This window comes from Ascidia mentula, chromosome 4, assembly GCF_947561715.1.
Source record: "Ascidia mentula chromosome 4, kaAscMent1.1, whole genome shotgun sequence".
Classification (NCBI taxonomy): domain Eukaryota; kingdom Metazoa; phylum Chordata; class Ascidiacea; order Phlebobranchia; family Ascidiidae; genus Ascidia; species Ascidia mentula.
In genome coordinates, this window is record NC_138569.1 from 4084899 (window position 1) to 4102927 (window position 18029).

At 37.8% G+C, this 18029-nt stretch overlaps 3 protein-coding genes across 3 annotated transcripts; all 3 read left to right on the forward strand.

Annotated features, from left to right (window-relative positions):
- Positions 1–143: 143 nt before the first annotated feature.
- Positions 144–4613, forward strand: LOC145897513 (uncharacterized). The gene is made up of 17 exons (XM_082985836.1): positions 144–309; positions 589–698; positions 885–948; positions 1008–1135; positions 1279–1411; positions 1484–1575; positions 1780–1948; positions 2035–2159; positions 2210–2269; positions 2406–2464; positions 2525–2627; positions 2688–2843; positions 3002–3132; positions 3196–3278; positions 3459–3630; positions 4100–4188; positions 4446–4613. Exons 1-17 carry the CDS (start codon positions 174–176, stop codon positions 4544–4546), a joined length of 1911 nt encoding a protein of 636 aa, XP_082841962.1. The 5' UTR covers positions 144–173; the 3' UTR covers positions 4547–4613.
- A 1346-nt stretch (positions 4614–5959) lies between these two features.
- LOC145897511 (uncharacterized) lies at positions 5960–10783 on the forward strand. The gene is made up of 19 exons (XM_082985833.1): positions 5960–6169; positions 6385–6494; positions 6713–6761; positions 6824–6877; positions 6934–6987; positions 7043–7164; positions 7286–7421; positions 7488–7579; positions 7849–8017; positions 8104–8228; positions 8278–8337; positions 8474–8532; positions 8593–8695; positions 8756–8911; positions 9147–9274; positions 9333–9415; positions 9605–9776; positions 10330–10418; positions 10674–10783. Exons 1-19 carry the CDS (start codon positions 6028–6030, stop codon positions 10772–10774), a joined length of 2004 nt encoding a protein of 667 aa, XP_082841959.1. The 5' UTR covers positions 5960–6027; the 3' UTR covers positions 10775–10783.
- A 1099-nt stretch (positions 10784–11882) lies between these two features.
- LOC145897512 (uncharacterized) lies at positions 11883–17282 on the forward strand. Its single transcript, XM_082985835.1, has 17 exons — positions 11883–12071; positions 12338–12447; positions 12634–12697; positions 12753–12880; positions 13023–13155; positions 13234–13325; positions 13533–13701; positions 13815–13954; positions 14067–14126; positions 14251–14309; positions 14370–14472; positions 14532–14690; positions 14853–14998; positions 15166–15233; positions 15537–15708; positions 15975–16063; positions 16240–17282. The coding sequence occupies exons 1-17, from the start codon at positions 11936–11938 to the stop codon at positions 16338–16340; spliced, it is 1929 nt and encodes a 642-aa protein (XP_082841961.1). The 5' UTR covers positions 11883–11935; the 3' UTR covers positions 16341–17282.
- The last annotated feature ends 747 nt before the right edge of the window (positions 17283–18029 follow it).

An 18029-nucleotide genomic window follows, 5' to 3' on the forward strand; every position in this document is an offset into this window, starting at 1 on the left:
CTTCACGACAGAACAACAAACCACCTACTGGTCCTAATGTTTTATTTTCTATTAACGCAATATTTATTTAATCATTCTGATCACACCTCGGCTGCGTGTAGATCGCATCAGGCTAATTAGTTAGTTGGATAACGCAATTGGTGTTGACAGGCAAATAATAATCTTATCTTAAAATGCACGGTCAAGGCAAAGGGATAGTCGATTACCGTGGAGCCACATATGCCCAAAACGCCTACGAAAATCCGCAGTCACTGCAACAAGGACAGCATCACCAAACAGACAAGAATGTACGTTCAGCAGCTTATGAAGGTAATTGTTTTCAACAAAAATTATTAATAAGATCATCACTAGCAAACTATCGAAATATCACAGTCATAGAAACGTTAAATTCGAGGCTAAAGTCTGTCAGTCTTGGTACATAAGACAAATTTATTTTGCTTTTAAGAAAAAGGAACCTCAGTGTTTTGTTTCAATCAAATCAAAGCATTCTCGAAATGCGTGATAATACTCCCTGTAATTTTTGGATAAAAGTGTGTTAGAAGTTTCGCGAAGTAACGTTTGCGCCATAATTCCATCGTATTGTGGCAGATATTCCGAAACAGGGAAACAAGAAATGGTTTAAATGCAAACTGGTTTTCAACTGGGTCGCTTTGGGTCTGCTTGTGGTCATGGTCATCGCCCTGTACTTAATATACACGGTACAACTTTTTTTACCGCATCTGTTATTGGTAAACTGTCATGTTGTTTTCATATCTTGTTAAAAATGTTGGTCTGCAAATTTTTACAACTGTTCGAAGAGCTATTAAGTTAAACATTTATACTAAACATGTAATTGCCTTTAGATCATTTATTCAAATAACTCATCACCGCTTAATTAAATTTAGAAACCAACAGCTACGCCAACGCCTACGTATACGCCACCTGCATATTCTGGATCTCAAGCAGCAGGTAAAGGGTAACTGCCTACTTGTGAATTAACGCGTAAAACAACCAAACCTCTTATTTAGGAGTGCAGAGTTCCAGCAATGGAACTTCATGCTTGGACCTACTAAGCCGTGGCATCACCAAATCAGGAACATATAATTTACATTACAAAAGTTCTTCAACTGACAACAAACAGCATGAGATTTACGAGGTTGTACTGACAAAAAGTTATGCACTATTGAGGAATATGTATTTTTGCAGTCTTTTCCAAACATGTTGCTTAGCCCTTCATCGAAGTGTCGCAATGTAGGTGTACCTTTCGTAAATATTGTTGTAACTGCTCTCTGCTTTAAGGCATACTGCGACATGACTACTGACGGTGGAGGATGGACACTTGTGGCGTCCATCAACCGCGCAGAACGCCAAAGGAAATGTAGCAGCTACGACCGCTGGTCCTATTATCCATACGTTTACCCAAATGGACAAGGTATACAATATACAAATGCAATATTTGTGAAAACTCGAAAATGATTAACAACCCACCTTTCCTACTCTTTAGTCTCTTCCAGTTGGCGGAGTGAAACGACTTTTGGAAGCGTCCGCACCGCAACTTTCTCTGACTTTAAAAGCCGAGCGTACTTTAGACAAAACGTAAGTGTCACTTTATTATCCATGATGCTTTAATCAAACGATAAAACGCGTAAAATGCTTGAGGGTTATTACCCTTGCTGTACTGTCACGGTTTTGCTTGTTTCTATTGTTGGAGACAACAGATGTGTTTATATTGTAGGTTACAGCTCTTGTATAGCATGAAATTAATCGTACATGTTAAATATATGTCCGTTGTCAACACAGGCTTCCGACATAATGCTGTCTCATGTTCCGAATGAGATAGATACAAATGAGATTGAAGGGAAGTCATTTCTGAAATATCACACCACGGATGGTTTCCTCGGCAAACATGGATATTCTATTCAAAGTCTCTTTAAAAAACACGCACCGCTGAATACCCTTAACATTGTTGGTAAGTCAAGACGTTTTGAAGTATATTGCGCACTGTTTACAAAAATCAACTCAACGTTTTCATAAAACCTAACCTTGCAAATATAGGTTTGGACAAGAAACTTGTGGACTTGATAAAGAGCAACATTCGCATTACCGAAATTATTGGGAACTGGTATAATTATTCATACGATGAGTCACCATCGCCCACACCCGTGTTTCCATCGGACGAGGTATTAGATCATTTAGAAAACAAAGTCGGTTAAATATGTTTTTTTTACAGGTTGCAAGTAGTACAGGCATATATGACGGGGGTTATAACATGTTTGACCAAGGCAATAAGGTAATGATAGATTGGTCTAAAATAACAAAAGCTTCTTGGTCTGTGTTTTGCTAGGTATTTAGTTGATAACAGACATTTATTATTTTCCAATGCTTTCACATGCTACACATAAATCCAAACATTTTATTGTTGTCAGGTGTATTTTCGATTAAATCATGAAAATTTTACTCTGATGACTTATGACAAGTCATATACGTAAGTAACATCACACATCGCTAATGACGCAGACACTTTTAAAATTATCGTAATTTGCAGTGACTCCAAGACCTATCATATCAGCAGCGCCGCAATCCATCCGTTTACTACTTTGGCAACAATTTCAAATTTTGACGGATATCCCAACAAGTTTACAATTAAGGTATTATACGAAACTTTTAAGGAAACTACATGCAGGTGATTGGAAAATACTTTTGTGCAGATTGTCTCACATACAAGTTCAGGTGGGAACACAAATACGAATTCGTGGAGTTTCAACTACAAAAACTTTCATGTATACGGAAGAGCATACCACGTCTATAACTATTTAGGAAAACCGTCCATTACATCGTTGCTTTTTGTCATACGTGGTGTTTCGGTAAACAAATTGATTTATATCCATGAAGACTTTTCAATATTAGTATTTACCATATATTTTCACTTCAGAAATTAATTCATAGCGCAATGATAACACTGTATGACTGCCTTTCCTTGTCTGGAATTACTTTTCCACATGATTTGCCGCTTGTTCTGTAGAAATGGAACAACGTTGACGGATCATACTCCTTTCCAACCCCTAACCCATCGTCAGCCACCAACCTCACATACGAGTTCAGCGTCAGTGGGACCATAACGAACTTTATGATGGGATACATGCTGCTGAGCACGTAAAAATTGTTTATGTTCAGTCTGTGCAATTTACATTATTTGCAAATATTGTACTTCAAAAGTTACCGATACCCCAGTGTCAGCAGTGGATACGCACAAGCAACGGAGATGCTAAATCTATTGCGGAAGGTGGTGGACTTGTTGGGTGGGTATTCCAAAAAGTGATTCTTAGAAAATGTGTTATCGCTGCGTGGTCCTTCGACGTTGTCGTTAATTTCAGCTTGGAAAAAATATTTAAATAACACAATTAACCCAAAATTTGGGAACTAGTCAATCCTGTCCATCATAAACATGTAAATATCGTCATGTGAGAATGGTTTTATAGATCTACCCGAGACAGATATTCGCAATCTATCCCCGCCTCTCCAGTTCATTACTCCAGTGAAGTTCGCAAAGGGATCGTTATCTTATCCAGGCAGGAAAGTCAGTCCGGGATTTTTGCAATTTCGAGCTTACGATCACCTCGGATATCCCTACGCCATGTGCCCCGGTGTGAGGTATGTACATATGACCACTGGTCAGTTTATCAAACTCCCTAAAGTAAGTATCGTTAACAACAATGTAAAAAAATTATAAAAAATACATTTTAGCACATTGCCAAAAACCCGTTTTCGCGTAATTGTAAGACATTCGTATTATTTTTTTTTACATCTACTAAAAATTGATTTTGTGTTTCTACAGTTTTCAGTTTTTTGTGCTTATTTACCACTACTGTATGTTTTAACAATGGGGTTTTCGCATTGCCGATATTCACTGTGTCAAAATGGTTGTACCTTTTATGTAGGTGGTTAAAAATTTTAATCATTCGCCATGGGACAAATATTGATTTTCGAAAAACAAGAATATTTTGACAATTTATTTATGTTTCCTGCATTTTATAATTCAATGTTATTTTTTTAAAGTATCTCATTGTCGATAATGTGCATATTTATGATATATTATTGTAAAACGTTTTGCACCCTTTAGAGTAGAGGACGGTGGTGATCCTGCTCAGTTCTGCATTGGTTCGGCAGACACCTCGCCATACAACAGACAACGCTGCGGCGATTTTTCAGGTACGGGCTTTTTTTGCACAAACTGTGTAGTGATATTAAATTCTTTTGAAAATGTTGTCACTTCAATATCCACAATCAGAGATAATGTAGAACTTATAATGAGTGACAATGATAATCATGGTTTTTTTGGTGATCAAGTTTTTTTTTAGCAACTTAAATAGAATAGCCATGTTGCATGCAATATTTCTATGTTATTTAGTTAAATTTAAATCGAATGTCCACTTGTTTATCACGTACTTTACCAATACGTATTTCAGAGTGGGAATCGCTACGAGAACACGTGCTAGTGAATAGATCTACGACCGATGGAGAGTTTGTGAACGATCTTCGTTCGACCATCCTTATATTTACTCGATAGAATCAGAACAACAAACAGAATATTCCATAACTTTACCAGCACAATATTGGTTTCTTTGGAAAAAAATTCCCTTAAATTTTCAATCACTGTAAATAATTTAATCAATTGACCGTTTGCCTGTCTTGCGGTGATTTCGTGAAAATAAACCTTGTACAAAATTGTTGTGACAAAAACCATAATAAAAAAGGTAGCTATTCGTAGTGCAGTTTTACACAACATATTTTTCGAAAGTGCCCGTTACAATGTTTTAAAATCACTTTTTCAAATCCTGTTTTGTCACAAAACGTTTCAAAACATCCTCGCATAAATTTGAGTCACAGAAGACTCTTTTCGCCTTTTTTTTGTCAAGCACAACACTATGACTAAATGCACAAAACAGCGATTTAATGTTGAATACACAAAAACTTATATACTTCGTAAGGAGTGCATCAGATGACAAAAGTTTGCGTTTAACCTTACCAACATTGTCCGTTGGCAAAAAGGAAAGCAGAAAGGTCTATTCACATGATGGTTCTTTCCTTGTACAGTCCAAACCGTTTGTAGTAGCATATATCTTCCTGGACATTTATTCTGAATTAGACAGACCTATAAAAAATGCGTTTCGATATGTTGAATAAACATATGTTCCTACATAGCTATTCTGAACTTCAAAACATCTTTTCCAAGTCCCCGAGCTATGTGTTGCCAAAGCTATGCAGTAAAGAATATTTCGCATAATAAAATGCGCAAATCGAGACATTTGTTTTGCTGTTTCTCTTTTAAAATATTAGAAAATCAATAACGAACGAACTCATTTTACGTTTAAACTCCTGTATGTTTGTTTACGAGAATACTAAGTTATACTCATCAAATGCATGACACAATGATTTAGGCTTTGTTTTCGGTGTCGGTAATCAACCGCATGCGTGACGTAACCATCATCCTTATAACCTCCTGGCAAAAAAGTTGTGGTGGTTTGTGATAGGCCGGTTGTATTCTTTACCTGCAGGTCAAACTCCGAATGAATTGCATCACTTACTGTGCGCCAACGATTGTTTGGTAGCATATAGGGTTGTGCGCAGGTCAACCTGGTTTACAGCCACCTCCGCAATCTGACTTCCTGCAGTCGTGTTAGTTCATTCACGTGTTAACATGGTCACATTTCATGCAAGTAGGCGTTCACCTTCCAGATACAAATTTTCGTTTTCAAATATTATTTATCATCGATGGATTATACGACTTCAATCGATACATAACCGGGATGGTTGTACTGCCAAAGAAAAAATACGAAAACATGCTTTTATTTACTTGAAGAGCCGGTTTTGTTGTTCGCCTTTTTTGGCAAAACTCTAAACGCCTCTCCGTTTGCGGGTTCCACTGACGCAACACTTTTTCAACCATTGTTTTCCACCTCTTCAGTGCGCGGGTCGCATTTAACAAGCAAACAATCTAGCAACCGAACTCATTCGAGTGCAATGATATTGAGTCTCTGGTGATTTAAAATGCAAGGCCACAGCAAAGGAATGGGCGGCAACCGCGCTGCAGCAGCATCTGATCAAAACATGTATGAGGACCCACGGTCTCTACAACAAAGGCAACAACAGAGAGGATTGAACCCGAATATACGTTCAGCAGTAAATGGAGGTGCCTAATTGGTCCTTAAATGTCGTCGAAATTATAACCGTTAAATTACAATCTGGTGAAAAACTGGTGTCTGGACATTTGTGAGGATGAACTGCGCATTTTTCGAACCAGAAATTTTCAAATTTGTCTGGCTTGTATGTTGGTCAAAAAACTGAAAAAAAACGTTTACCTGCCCATCTACGTAAGATATTCTTTTAACCCTTGTGTTGAAACAGATATTCCAAATCAGAAGCAAACGATTCGTTTTAAGTACAAACTGCTATTCCATGCCATTGCTTTGATCCTGCTTCTTGTAATTGTCATCGCCTTGTTCCTGATTTACTCAGTAAGCATATTTGTTTTGATATGTACTTACTATGCACATGTGTACCGGTTGCTAAACATGTTAATACGTTCAAACCTACTGCGTTTTAATTAACCTGGTGAATATTGCCCGATAAAGCCCAGTTGGATCGCAGGCGAAACGTCGGTAAATAAAAGACGCGTATAATTGTGTCAGAAGGTAAGATTCTTTGAAATTAACTTTGTCAAGAAATTTCATAGAAACCAGCAGTTACCTCCACCCCGCCAGCAAATGAATCTCAAGTCGGAGGTAAAGTTGTAACTTCACATCCTTGCACATGATTGCTTAAAACGGCTTCCCTTTTGTTTCAGGAGTGCAATCCAGCAATGAAAACTTTTGCTCAAACTCTGGGTTTCATGCGAATGGTATTGGGATCAACGCATTCTTGCGCTGATTTAAAATGACTTTCCTTTTTTTCCAGGAGTACAGTCAAGCAATGGAACTTCATGCTCAAACACTGGATTTCAAGCCGGAGGTAAAGTGGCTAAGCATGTCTAATTTAGGGAAAAAAAGGTTATCTTTTTGTGTAGGAACACAATCCTTGAAGGCCACATCCTGCTTGGAACTTCTAAACAATGGTTTCACCAATTCAGGAACATACTGCTTACATTACAAAAGTTCAAATGTCAACAGTCAACACGTGGTTTATGAGGTTGTTAACTGAATTCGCCATATAATAGACAAGAGATTTTTCAATCGAATTTACAAATTTCAGTGAACGTAACTTCCACCAAAGCCGTTTTTTTCATTGTTTAATTGTTTTTTTACTTAAGACATACTGCGACATGACAACTGACGGAGGAGGGTGGACATTGGTGGCGTCCGTAAACCGTGCAGAAAGCCAAAGCAAATGTAACAGTTACGACCTGTGGTCATACTATCCATACAACTATCAAAACAAACAACAAGGTTCAACAAGTGCAATATTTGTGCAAATGCGAAAATGATCGGGAACTGACCTTTCCTACTGTTTAGGCCCATCCAGTTGGCGCAGTCAAACGACTTTTGGAAGTGTTTGTACGGCAACTTTCTCGGACTACAAAAGCCACGCTTTCTCACACATTCAGGTTAGCACAGCAGTTCGGCTGTTCACTGTATGTGACGTTAAGTAAACAAACCGCCCACAAGAGAGCAATAAAACTGCCTACGGATTATTACATTTAATTTAGTGTCACAGTTGTAGATGGTTTTATGTTGTGATAAATAACATAACCATCTGAATATTCTTTTTAATGTAACTTTTTCCAATTTGCAATTTACATATTCCTATCCTCTGGTAAAAAAACCCTTACTTTATAATTAAGCCAATGCAAATATACGTCCTTTGTAATATCAGGCTTCAGACATCATGTTATCGCATGTTCCAAACGAAATAAATACACCGGATATTGACGCCAAGTCGTTTTTGAAATATCACACCACGGATGGTTTCCTCGGCAAACATGGATATTCTATTCAAAGTCTTTTCAAAAAACACGCACCGCTGAATACCCTTAACATTATTGGTAAGTCGAGATGTTTTGAAGTATATTGCGCACTGTTTACAAAAATCAACTCAACGTTTTGATAAAACCTAACGTTGCAAATATAGGTTTGGACAAGAAACTTCTGGACTTGATAAAAAGCAACATTCGCATTACTGAAATTATGGGGTACTGGTATAATTATTCATACGACGGGTCACCATCGCCCACACCCATGCTTCCATCGGACGAGGTATTAGATCATTTAGAAAACAAAGTCGGTTAAATATGTTTTTTTACAGGTTGCAAGTAGTACAAGCATATATGACGGGGGTTATAACATGTTTGACCAAGGCAATAAGGTAATGATAGATTGGTCTACAATTACAAAAGCTTCTTGGTCTGTGTTTTGCTAGGTATTTAGTTGATAACAGATATTTATTATTTTCCAATGCTTTCTCATGCTACACCTAAAACCAAACATTTTATTGTTGCCAGGTGTACTTTCGATTAAACTATGAAAATTTTACTCTGATGACGTATGGCAAGTCATATACGTAAGTGACATCACACATCGCTAGTAACGCAGACACTTTTAAAATTATCGTAATTTACAGTGACTCCAAGACCTATCATATCAGCAGCGCCGCAATCCATCCGTTTACCACTTTGGCAACAATTTCAAATTTTGACGGATATCCCAACAAGTTTACAATTAAAGTATTATACGAAACTTTTAAGGAAACTACATGCAGGTGATTGAAAAATACTTTTGTGCAGGTTGTCTCACAAACAAGTTCAGGTGGCAATACACGATCGGATTGGTTGAGTTTCAACTACAAAAACTTTCATGTATATGGAAGAGCATACCACGTCTTTAATGCACTGGGAAAACCGTCCATTACATCGTTGCTGTTTGTCATACGTGGTGTTTCGGTAAACAAATTGTTTTATGATAAGCAATGTGGAGCCAATAATATGAATTGTGTATAAGCTGCAGACAGATGGCCACTGTTTCGACCTAATTGTTTTATATCCATGAAGACTTTTCAATTTTAGTATTCAACGTATATTCTCACTTCCGAAATAAACTTATAGCGCAATAATAACATTATTTCTACTTTTCTTGCCTGGAATTAATTTTCCACTTGATGTGCCGGTTGTTGTGTAGAAATGGAACATTGGCGGATCATACTCCTTTCCAACCCCTAACCCATCGTCGACCACCAACCTCACATACGAGTTCAGCGTCAGCGGGACAATAACGAACTTCATGATGGGATACATGCTGCTCAGCACGTAAAAATTGTTTATGTTTAGTCTGTGCAATTCACATCATTTGCAAATATTGTAAAAGTTACCGACACCCTATTCTTGGCGGAGGATACGCACAACGAACGGAGATGGAAAATCTATTGCGGAAAGTGGTGGACTTGTTGGGTGGGAATTTTAAAATGTGAATTTGAGAAACTGTGTTATCGCTGCGAGGTCCTGCGACGTTGTCGTTGATTTCAGCATGGAAAAAATATTTAAATAACACAATTAACTCAAATTGGGGATCTTCTGCGCACTGGTCAATCCTGTCCATCATAAAAATGTAAATATCATCACGTGACAATGATTTTTTAGATCTACCCGGGACAGATATTCGCAATCTATCACCGCCTCTCCAGTTCATTACTCCAGTGAAGTTCGCAAAGGGATCGTTATCTTATCCAGGCAGGAAAGTCAGTCCGGGATTTTTGCAATTTCGAGCTTACGATCACCTCGGATACCCCCACGCTATGTGTCCCGGTGTCAGGTATGTACCAATGTCCACTGGTTAGTTTATCGGGACTTGCTAGCGTAAATAACGTAACAACAATCTAGAAAAAACACCATTATTTAATTCAAAAAAAATTTTTTTTAGCTCACTGCCAAAAACACGTTTACGCGGAAATGTAAGACATCCGTATTAACTATTTTTACATCTTCTCACAATTGTTTTTGTGTTTCCAGAGTTCTAACATGTTTTTTACCACCACTAGTTTATTTGCCATCACTATCGGCAAAAACATTTTAGTAAACGTCCCAAAACTATTGCTACTTGGTACTCCGTGAAAAGTTATAACAATAGGGGGTTCGAACTGCCGTGTCAAAATGGTTGTGGATGTTATGAAGGCCTGAGGGCGGCGATAAAATTTATTGTCAGTTATTCGTCGTGGTATCAACTGGGTGACAAATATTGATTTTGCGCTGAAAACAAGAAGATTGTGCCAATTGATTTACGTTTCATGCATTTCAAAATGCAAGTTTAGGCAAATTTTATGTCAACATTTGTGATATATTGTTGTGAAACGTTTTGCACCTTTTAGAGTTGAGGACAGTGGTGATCCTGCTCAGTTCTGTATTGGTTCGTCCGACACCTCTGGAACCAACAGACAACGCTGCGGCGATTTTTCGGGTAATAGCTTTCATGCGAACTTTGCACAAACTGTGTAAAGATATTAAATTCTTTTCCAAATGTTGTCACTTAAATATCCACAATCAGAGATAATGAGGAACTTGTAAGGAGTGACAATTGTGATGATGGTTTTAATGAAGATTTATTTACGCAACATAAATTGTTTGCCTTCACGCATGCAATATTACTATGTTATTGGATTAAATCTTAATCGAATGTCCAACGTTTCACATACTTTAATAAAACGAATTTCAGAGTGGGAATCGCTTCGAGAACACGTGCTTGTGAATAGATCTACGACCGATGGAGAGTTTGTGAACGATCTTCGTTCGACCATCCTTATATTTACTCGATAAAATCGGAACAATTTTGGTGTGAGATAGATTTGTATATTGTGACGACAAAGTCGTTTATTTCGAATGGGTGTTTTTTGAAATCGTTGAAAAATTTTTGCTTTGATAAAATTTTCGATAAATGTAAATATTTTGTATGAAATGATTACTTGCCTCTGTTTAATGTAAGTGAGTGTGTGAAAAACAAAATAAACCTTTCACAAAGTCGACTGAAATATACTTTTTGAGTAAAAATCATCAAACTAAACTAATATACTACGTATGTTTATCCTTTTTCAAGGGAGCCTATCTCAACATCGGGATTCTATTTTCGAAATACTTCTCCAAACTAAAACGTTTCAAAATCACAACGTGCGATTTCATTGAGTTGTTCCTCGCATTATTGTCAGGTCCGCTAAACTGTGACTGAATGAACAAAACAAACTTACAATGATGGGTAATAAAGCTTATAGCTACATCAGAGAGGTATAAAAGTGAAATACAATTCAAAAAAATAGCTCGATAATCCACATAGTATTCGCCTAAGCGCTTTAGACAGCTATCGTCTTAAATTCTTCAGGCAACTCGCATAGGTTTATCTTTAGTCCCAGATGGACACCATCAGGTGGTGGTCGTTACACTTCTCATTTTCTCATTGTGAAAAAGAAAGATTCTAGAATGGAATCTGTAAGAAAGTGGGTACATCTGTTGGCCCGAGCTTCCTTTATTATTATTACAGATCAGCGTTCAATAACGTTAACAATGTTTGGATTCAGTAGTGCCGCACATGATATCGTTGTAGCGACTCACCGTAGTTGGTCGCAATCTTTATTGTCCAACAGATTAGATAACATACTGTTGTCCACCTTGTGCAAACCAGGCACTGTGTGAAGGCATGTGGAGTTTGCGCCCTACCGGCGTCATGTATTCTCTCTCTGGTTTCCTGCACCATTATTTTCTTAACGTGGGCGTTTAGTTTTGCTCCATAATAAAGAGCCACCTCGCGTATGTATTATTCTTCACGACAGAACAACAAACCACCTACTGGTCCTAATGTTTTATTTTCTATTAACGCAATATTTATTTAATCATTCTTATCCCACCTCGGCTGCGTGTAGATCGCATCAGGCTAAGTAGTTAGTTGGATAACGCAATTGGTGTTGACAGCCAAATAATTATCTTAAAATGCACGGACAAGGCAATGGAATGGTCGATTACCGTGGAGCACCATATGCCCAAAGCGCCTACGAAAATCCGCAGTCACTGCAACAAGGTCAGCATCACATAACAGACAAGAATGTACGTTCAGCGGCTTATGAAGGTAATTGTTTTCAACAAAATTAACAATAAGTTCATCACTAGCAAACTATCGAAATATCACAATCATAGAAATGTTAAATTCCTGGCTAAAATCGGTCAGTCTCGGTACATAAGACAATTTTATTTCGCTTTTAAGAAAAGCATCCTCAGTGAATCAAATCAAAGCATTCTGTCGAAATGCGTAATACTCCTGTATTTTTTGGATAAAAGTGTGTTAGAAGTTTCGCGAAGTAACGTTTGCGCCATAATTGCTTCGTATTGTGGCAGATATTCCGAAACAGGGAAAAAAGAAATGGTTTAAATGCAAACTGGTTTTCAACTGGATCGCTTTGGGTCTGCTTGTGGTCATGGTCATCGCCTTGTACTTAATATACACGGTACAACCTTTTTTACCGCATCTGTTATTGGTAAACTGTCATGTTGTTTTCATGTCTTGTTAAGAATGTTGGTCTGCAAATTTTTACAACTGTTCGAAGAGCTATAAAGTTAAACATTTATACTAAACATGTAATTGCCTTTAGATCATGTATTCAAATAACTCATCGCCGCCTAATTAAATTTAGAAACCAACAGCTACGCCAACGCCTACGTCTACGCCACCTGCATATTCTGGATTTCAAGCAGCAGGTAAAAACTGCATACTTGTGAATTAACGCGTAAAACGACCAAACCTCTTATTTAGGAGGGCAGAGTTCCAGCAATGGAACTTCATGCTTGGACCTACTAAGCCGTGGCATCACCAAATCAGGGACATATAATTTACATTACAAAACTTCTTCAACTGACAACAAACAGCATGAGATTTACGAGGTTGTACTGACAAAATATTATTTACAATTAAGGTATATGTATTTTGCAAACTTTTCCAAACATACTGCTTAGCCCTTCATCAAAGTGTCGCAATGTACGTGTACCTTTCGTAAATATTGTGGTAACTGCTCTCTTCTTTAAGGCATACTGCGACATGACTACTGACGGTGGAGGATGGACACTTGTGGCGTCCATCAACCGCGCAGAACGCCAAAGGAAATGTAGCAGCTACGACCGCTGGTCCTATTATCCATACGTTTACCCAAATGGACAAGGTATAATATAGCAATATACAAATGCAATATTTGTGAAAACGCGAAAATGATCAACAACCCACCTTTCCTACTCTTTAGCCTCTTCCAGTTGGCGGAGTAAAACGACTTTTGGAAGCGTCCGCACCGCAACTTTCTCTGACTTTAAAAGCCGAGCGTACTTTAGACAAAATGTAAGTGTCACTTCATTATCCATGATGCTTTAATCAAAAGATAAAACACTTTGCAAAATGCTTGAGGGTTATTACCCTTGCTGTACTGTCACGGTTTTGCTTATTTCTATTATTGGAGACAACAGATGCGTTTATATTGTAGGTTACAGCTCTTGTATAGCTTGAAATTAATCGTACATGTTAAATATATGTCCGTTGTCAACACAGGCTTCCGACATAATGCTGTCTCATGTTCCGAATGAGATAGATACAAATGAGATTGAAGGGAAGTCATTTCTGAAATATCACACCACGGAAGGTTTTCTCAAGAAACATGGATATTCGTTTCAAAGAATGTTTAAATATCACGTCCCGCTACATGGCCTCAGCATTGTCGGTGAGACACGCCACTTAAAAAAATAATTAAAAAAAAATAAAGGGTTTTTAAGTTCAAGCTTAAAGAAAACATTGCCTCAACTATAAAACTACTTATGCTTGTTTAAACAACAGGTTTGGACTACAACCTTCTAAACTTGATCAAAAACAAGATTCGAATTACCGAATTAATTCGGCAGTGGTATAATTATTCATATGACGTGGCTCCAACCCTCTCTTCTCCTGTATTACCAGCAAGACCACCGGGCCACGTGGTAATCTTTAAACGAGTGATTTTTTCAATTTTTACCCAGAATACAAGTTTGTTTACAACCAACAGCGCAAACCTCCAGCAAAATTTACATACCTTGTTGTTTGGTTTCACAGGCTGCAAGAAGTACAAGCATATACGACGGCGGCAAGAACATGTTTCATATGGGGAACAAGGTAATGTATATTGTTGGTTCTAGTTACCAACCATCTCTTTACGAAAGTCGACGGTTTAGTTAGAAGTACTTTAAACTGTGCCCCTACTTTAACCTGTGCTTAACAAACCTTTTGTTTTGATCAGGTGTACTTTCGCCTAAATAACGAACCCTTTACTCTAATGACATATGGCAAGTCATATGCGTAAGTGACAACACTAGTATTCTGAACTAGAATATACTCTAAAATTACAACAATTTGCAGTGACGCCAAGACCTATCATATTAGCAGCGCCGCAATCCATCCGTTTACCACTTTGGCAACAATTTCAAATTTTGACGGATATCCCAACAAGTTTACAATTAAGGTATGACAACTTGATTCGAGAGTTTAATTTCAAGTCTTAACCAAACACGATTTTTGTAGATTGTCTCACAAACTAGTTCAGGTGGAACTGCACGATCCGACTCGTTAAGTTTGTTGTATAAAAACGTTAACGTGTATGGAAGAGCCTACCACGTGTACAATACATACATGGGAAAACCTTCCATTACATCATTGTTTTTTTACATACACGGTAACTCGGTAAGAAATTTGTTAGGTTTTATTTTGTGGTTTTAAAGTTTCTTTGAAGTCATTTTCTGAGTAACATTAATAAATTTTAGCTCATGTGTTGGGTGATATATCAAACGCATAACCACTCAACATGGCAGTAATTTAAATATTTTGTGCTGAATTGTTGTGTAGAAATGGAACAACGTTGACGGATCGTACTCCTTACCACCAACTTACCCATCGTCAACCACAAACCTCACATACGAGTTCAGCGTCAGTGGGACGATCTCAAACGTCATGATGGGATACATGCTGCTGAGCACAGAAAAAATTACTAAGTGTTTGCAGAATGCGATCTTTGGTTGATTTCTATTTATGTACATGCTATTAGTAACAAAGTAAACCGTTCACAATACTATGCAAAAGTACATATACATACACCGCTATTCGAAAATGTGCGTGTAATCGTACCTGGCGATTAGGACATATTTGTGCTTTTGTATAGACTGGACAACAATTACGTACAACGAACGGACATGGAAAATCTGTTACGAAAGGTCGTGGACTTGCTCGGTGAGTTAATTTTGTCATATACGAAAATACCTAAAAGAAACCGTTACCAAGCATGGATGTCAAGGTTTTTTTTATGTTACACTACTTATCCTTCATCGAATTTATACGCGTTTTGTTTGACTTTATTTTGTTAACCTATGTTAAATCATTGTTTGAAAGAAGTCTGACATAATTTTCTGCTCCTATATAAACACAAATACAAGCAGCTTTGATATGGAGATGTTAGCAGGCATTGACTTGATAGTCGTTATAGATGTAGGCTCGGCTGAGTAGTTCTAACAATATTTCTGGATGTTTGTGTAGATCTACCTGAGACTGATATTCGCAATCTGTCACCGCCTCCCCAGTTCATTACTCCGGTGAAGTTCGCAAAGGGATCATTATCTTATCCAGGCAGGAAAGTCAGTCCGGGATTTTTGCAATTTCGAGCTTACGATCACCTCGGATACCCCTACGCCATGTGCCCCGGTGTCAGGTCTGTGTTTATTTTGTTAGATATTTCCAGACTACGTTAAGTTGGATGAAAGTTCAGCGAGCAATCGATTGTAAATATATCGAAATCACACGGTTTTCAAGGCCAGTAAAAAGCTAACGTAAATATTTTCCGTTAAGCGGTGAAAGGGTCATAAAACATCATAGAATTAACCTTCAATGCAAAATGGTACAGCGATCGCTTGTGTTGGATATTACTGTTACAATGCAAACAAAATCATTTGATACTTTTCGTCAAAAACTCTTCAGAGTCGAGGACGGTGGTGATCCTGCTCAGTTCTGCATTGGTTCGGCGGACACCTTGCCATACAACAGACAACGCTGCGGCGATTTTTCGGGTACGTAAATCAACCGTAAAAAACGACGCCATCAAAACACATTTATTGCACGGGCTTTCAAATGCAAGTTTACACAAATAATTTAAAACTGAATTGTCCGTGCAACTGCACATGTAGCGAAATGTCAACATCGACAAATTTAGAACTTGGCAAACAAAATGTAATGTTTGTTTTAGAGTGGGAATCGCTTCGAGAACACGTGCTAGTGAATAGATCTACGACTGATGGAGAGTTTGTGAACGATCTTCGTTCGACCATCCTTATATTTACTCGATAGGAATTGGATAAACCTTTTTTCGATGATGCAAGTTAACATTTAAGCTAACACTTGGGGGTGGGGTGGATCTATACAAAACGGCATTCGGTCTAAACGGTACCTGGTTCTAAGTAGCCTTACAGAGATATTTCGGCCAAATATCCAAACACAAGTGGCTTTCTTTATTTCGTTGTTGGACCCCGTCTATTTTTATTAATACCTGAGTAAATTTAAATCTTGGTAGTATTATCCCCCCAAATGTGTGCGTATCAGGTTGTTACGATTGTCATGTCACCCATTATGTGTAACATATTTCCTGTGTTTACTAAATATAAATATATCCGCTAATGCCGTTTAGCTGTAAATTTGATGTTAGAAAAACATGTTCGCCAATAGCCTGTGGCACAGTCACCAGCTGCACTGATGAGACCTTACAGGTCGATGTTCGCCTACTTTTATGAGTAAAATTTCTTCTGTTAATTTCCCTTTGATTTTTGTGATTAGCTTTGTGGGATAAACCTTTACGAGAACTGGCACTAATGTGATTGCGTTGTGTTAATGTCGTTACACATTTGAAGTCAACGTTTCCTATAGCGTGGTTGAGCACAAATATTTTAATAAAGTGCCAATCACATTATTTGGTTGTGCAACAAATTCATAATTAACAAAACTAATTGATGCATAAAGTCATATTGTTATGTCACTAAAGCCAAATTGGTCGTTGTGTTGTGTGTAATTTTCAGTATATCGTCTTTTTGCTGGCGTTGGCCCAAGTCTGACCATGGCAACGCAAGTTTGCTTTGCCTTCAATGTATGTTGTACAACGTTGTTTCACACGCCTGACTGGCGCGGCAATTACCACTCTGACCATCGTTTGCTTTTGCGAGTGATTTGCCTGGCATTCTATACTCTATCGGTTGCTACGTAAACTGCTTATGTGAAAAGGATTGAAGTTAACATTGCCTGCCTTGTGTCAAATTGGCACTTGGTAAGAATAAAATTGTACATACAAATTGGAAGATTGATTAGTTCGAAACCAGAAGAAAGGAGATAGCCAAATTCCAGCCCCAAGGCTCAGGCCTCAAAGACTATAAACTCTAAAGAGGTTTACTTAGGAACTCTATGCCTAAACTAAACGCTACCTATTGCGGCATACGTTGCAGTTGCTTTTCCTGACAAATATTTGCATTCCGTGAGTTCCCTTACATACTTGTCATGGAAATCAAGAAGAAGATATGGAATGATTCATACCAAGGTTCGACATAAACAATTGAAAAGAAAACAATATTTCCCGGCTCATTCAGATGTAAATGCGGTCGTGGGCAACGTATAGTCAGGATATGACTTGTTGGGCGTGATATAAAGCAGATGCCCTTCTACGCATATATCTAGTGATTAATGTTTGTATTGATAAGTATGGCCTTCTTCCTTATTGGTAACTTCCTTATTGCTCGCAGAATCGATTAATTCCAATTGAGAAGCTTCGGTCATGGTTGATCACTTGTGGTACATCTCGTTGTTCGTTTTTGCCGCAAGCAGTGTTACTCAAAGTACTGTTGTTTTGAGTCAGTGTGATCGAATTCTTAGAGTCAATGGAGACATTTTAGTGCAGTACGTTGATTTTCAATTGCCAGCAAAATGGATAAAGCGAAGTTACCTATACGTTAACTGTAGTAGCAGAGGACTGAAAAAAGTTCCTAAAGACCTTAA

Excerpts from the sequence above, each read along its gene's own strand:
- LOC145897513 (XM_082985836.1), top strand. The coding sequence starts at position 174 with ATGCACGGTCAAGGCAAAGGGATAGTCGATTACCGTGGAGCCACATAT. Across the intron at positions 699-884 it reads CCCTGTACTTAATATACACG|AAACCAACAGCTACGCCAAC; the intron begins GTACAACTTTTT and ends AATTAAATTTAG. Across the intron at positions 949-1,007 it reads TTCTGGATCTCAAGCAGCAG|GAGTGCAGAGTTCCAGCAAT; the intron begins GTAAAGGGTAAC and ends CCTCTTATTTAG.
- LOC145897512 (XM_082985835.1), top strand. The coding sequence starts at position 11,936 with ATGCACGGACAAGGCAATGGAATGGTCGATTACCGTGGAGCACCATAT. Across the intron at positions 13,156-13,233 it reads CGTTTACCCAAATGGACAAG|CCTCTTCCAGTTGGCGGAGT; the intron begins GTATAATATAGC and ends CCTACTCTTTAG. Across the intron at positions 15,234-15,536 it reads AAAGGTCGTGGACTTGCTCG|ATCTACCTGAGACTGATATT; the intron begins GTGAGTTAATTT and ends ATGTTTGTGTAG.
- LOC145897511 (XM_082985833.1), top strand. The coding sequence starts at position 6,028 with ATGCAAGGCCACAGCAAAGGAATGGGCGGCAACCGCGCTGCAGCAGCA. Across the intron at positions 7,422-7,487 it reads CTATCAAAACAAACAACAAG|GCCCATCCAGTTGGCGCAGT; the intron begins GTTCAACAAGTG and ends CCTACTGTTTAG. Across the intron at positions 8,338-8,473 it reads TGTTTGACCAAGGCAATAAG|GTGTACTTTCGATTAAACTA; the intron begins GTAATGATAGAT and ends TATTGTTGCCAG.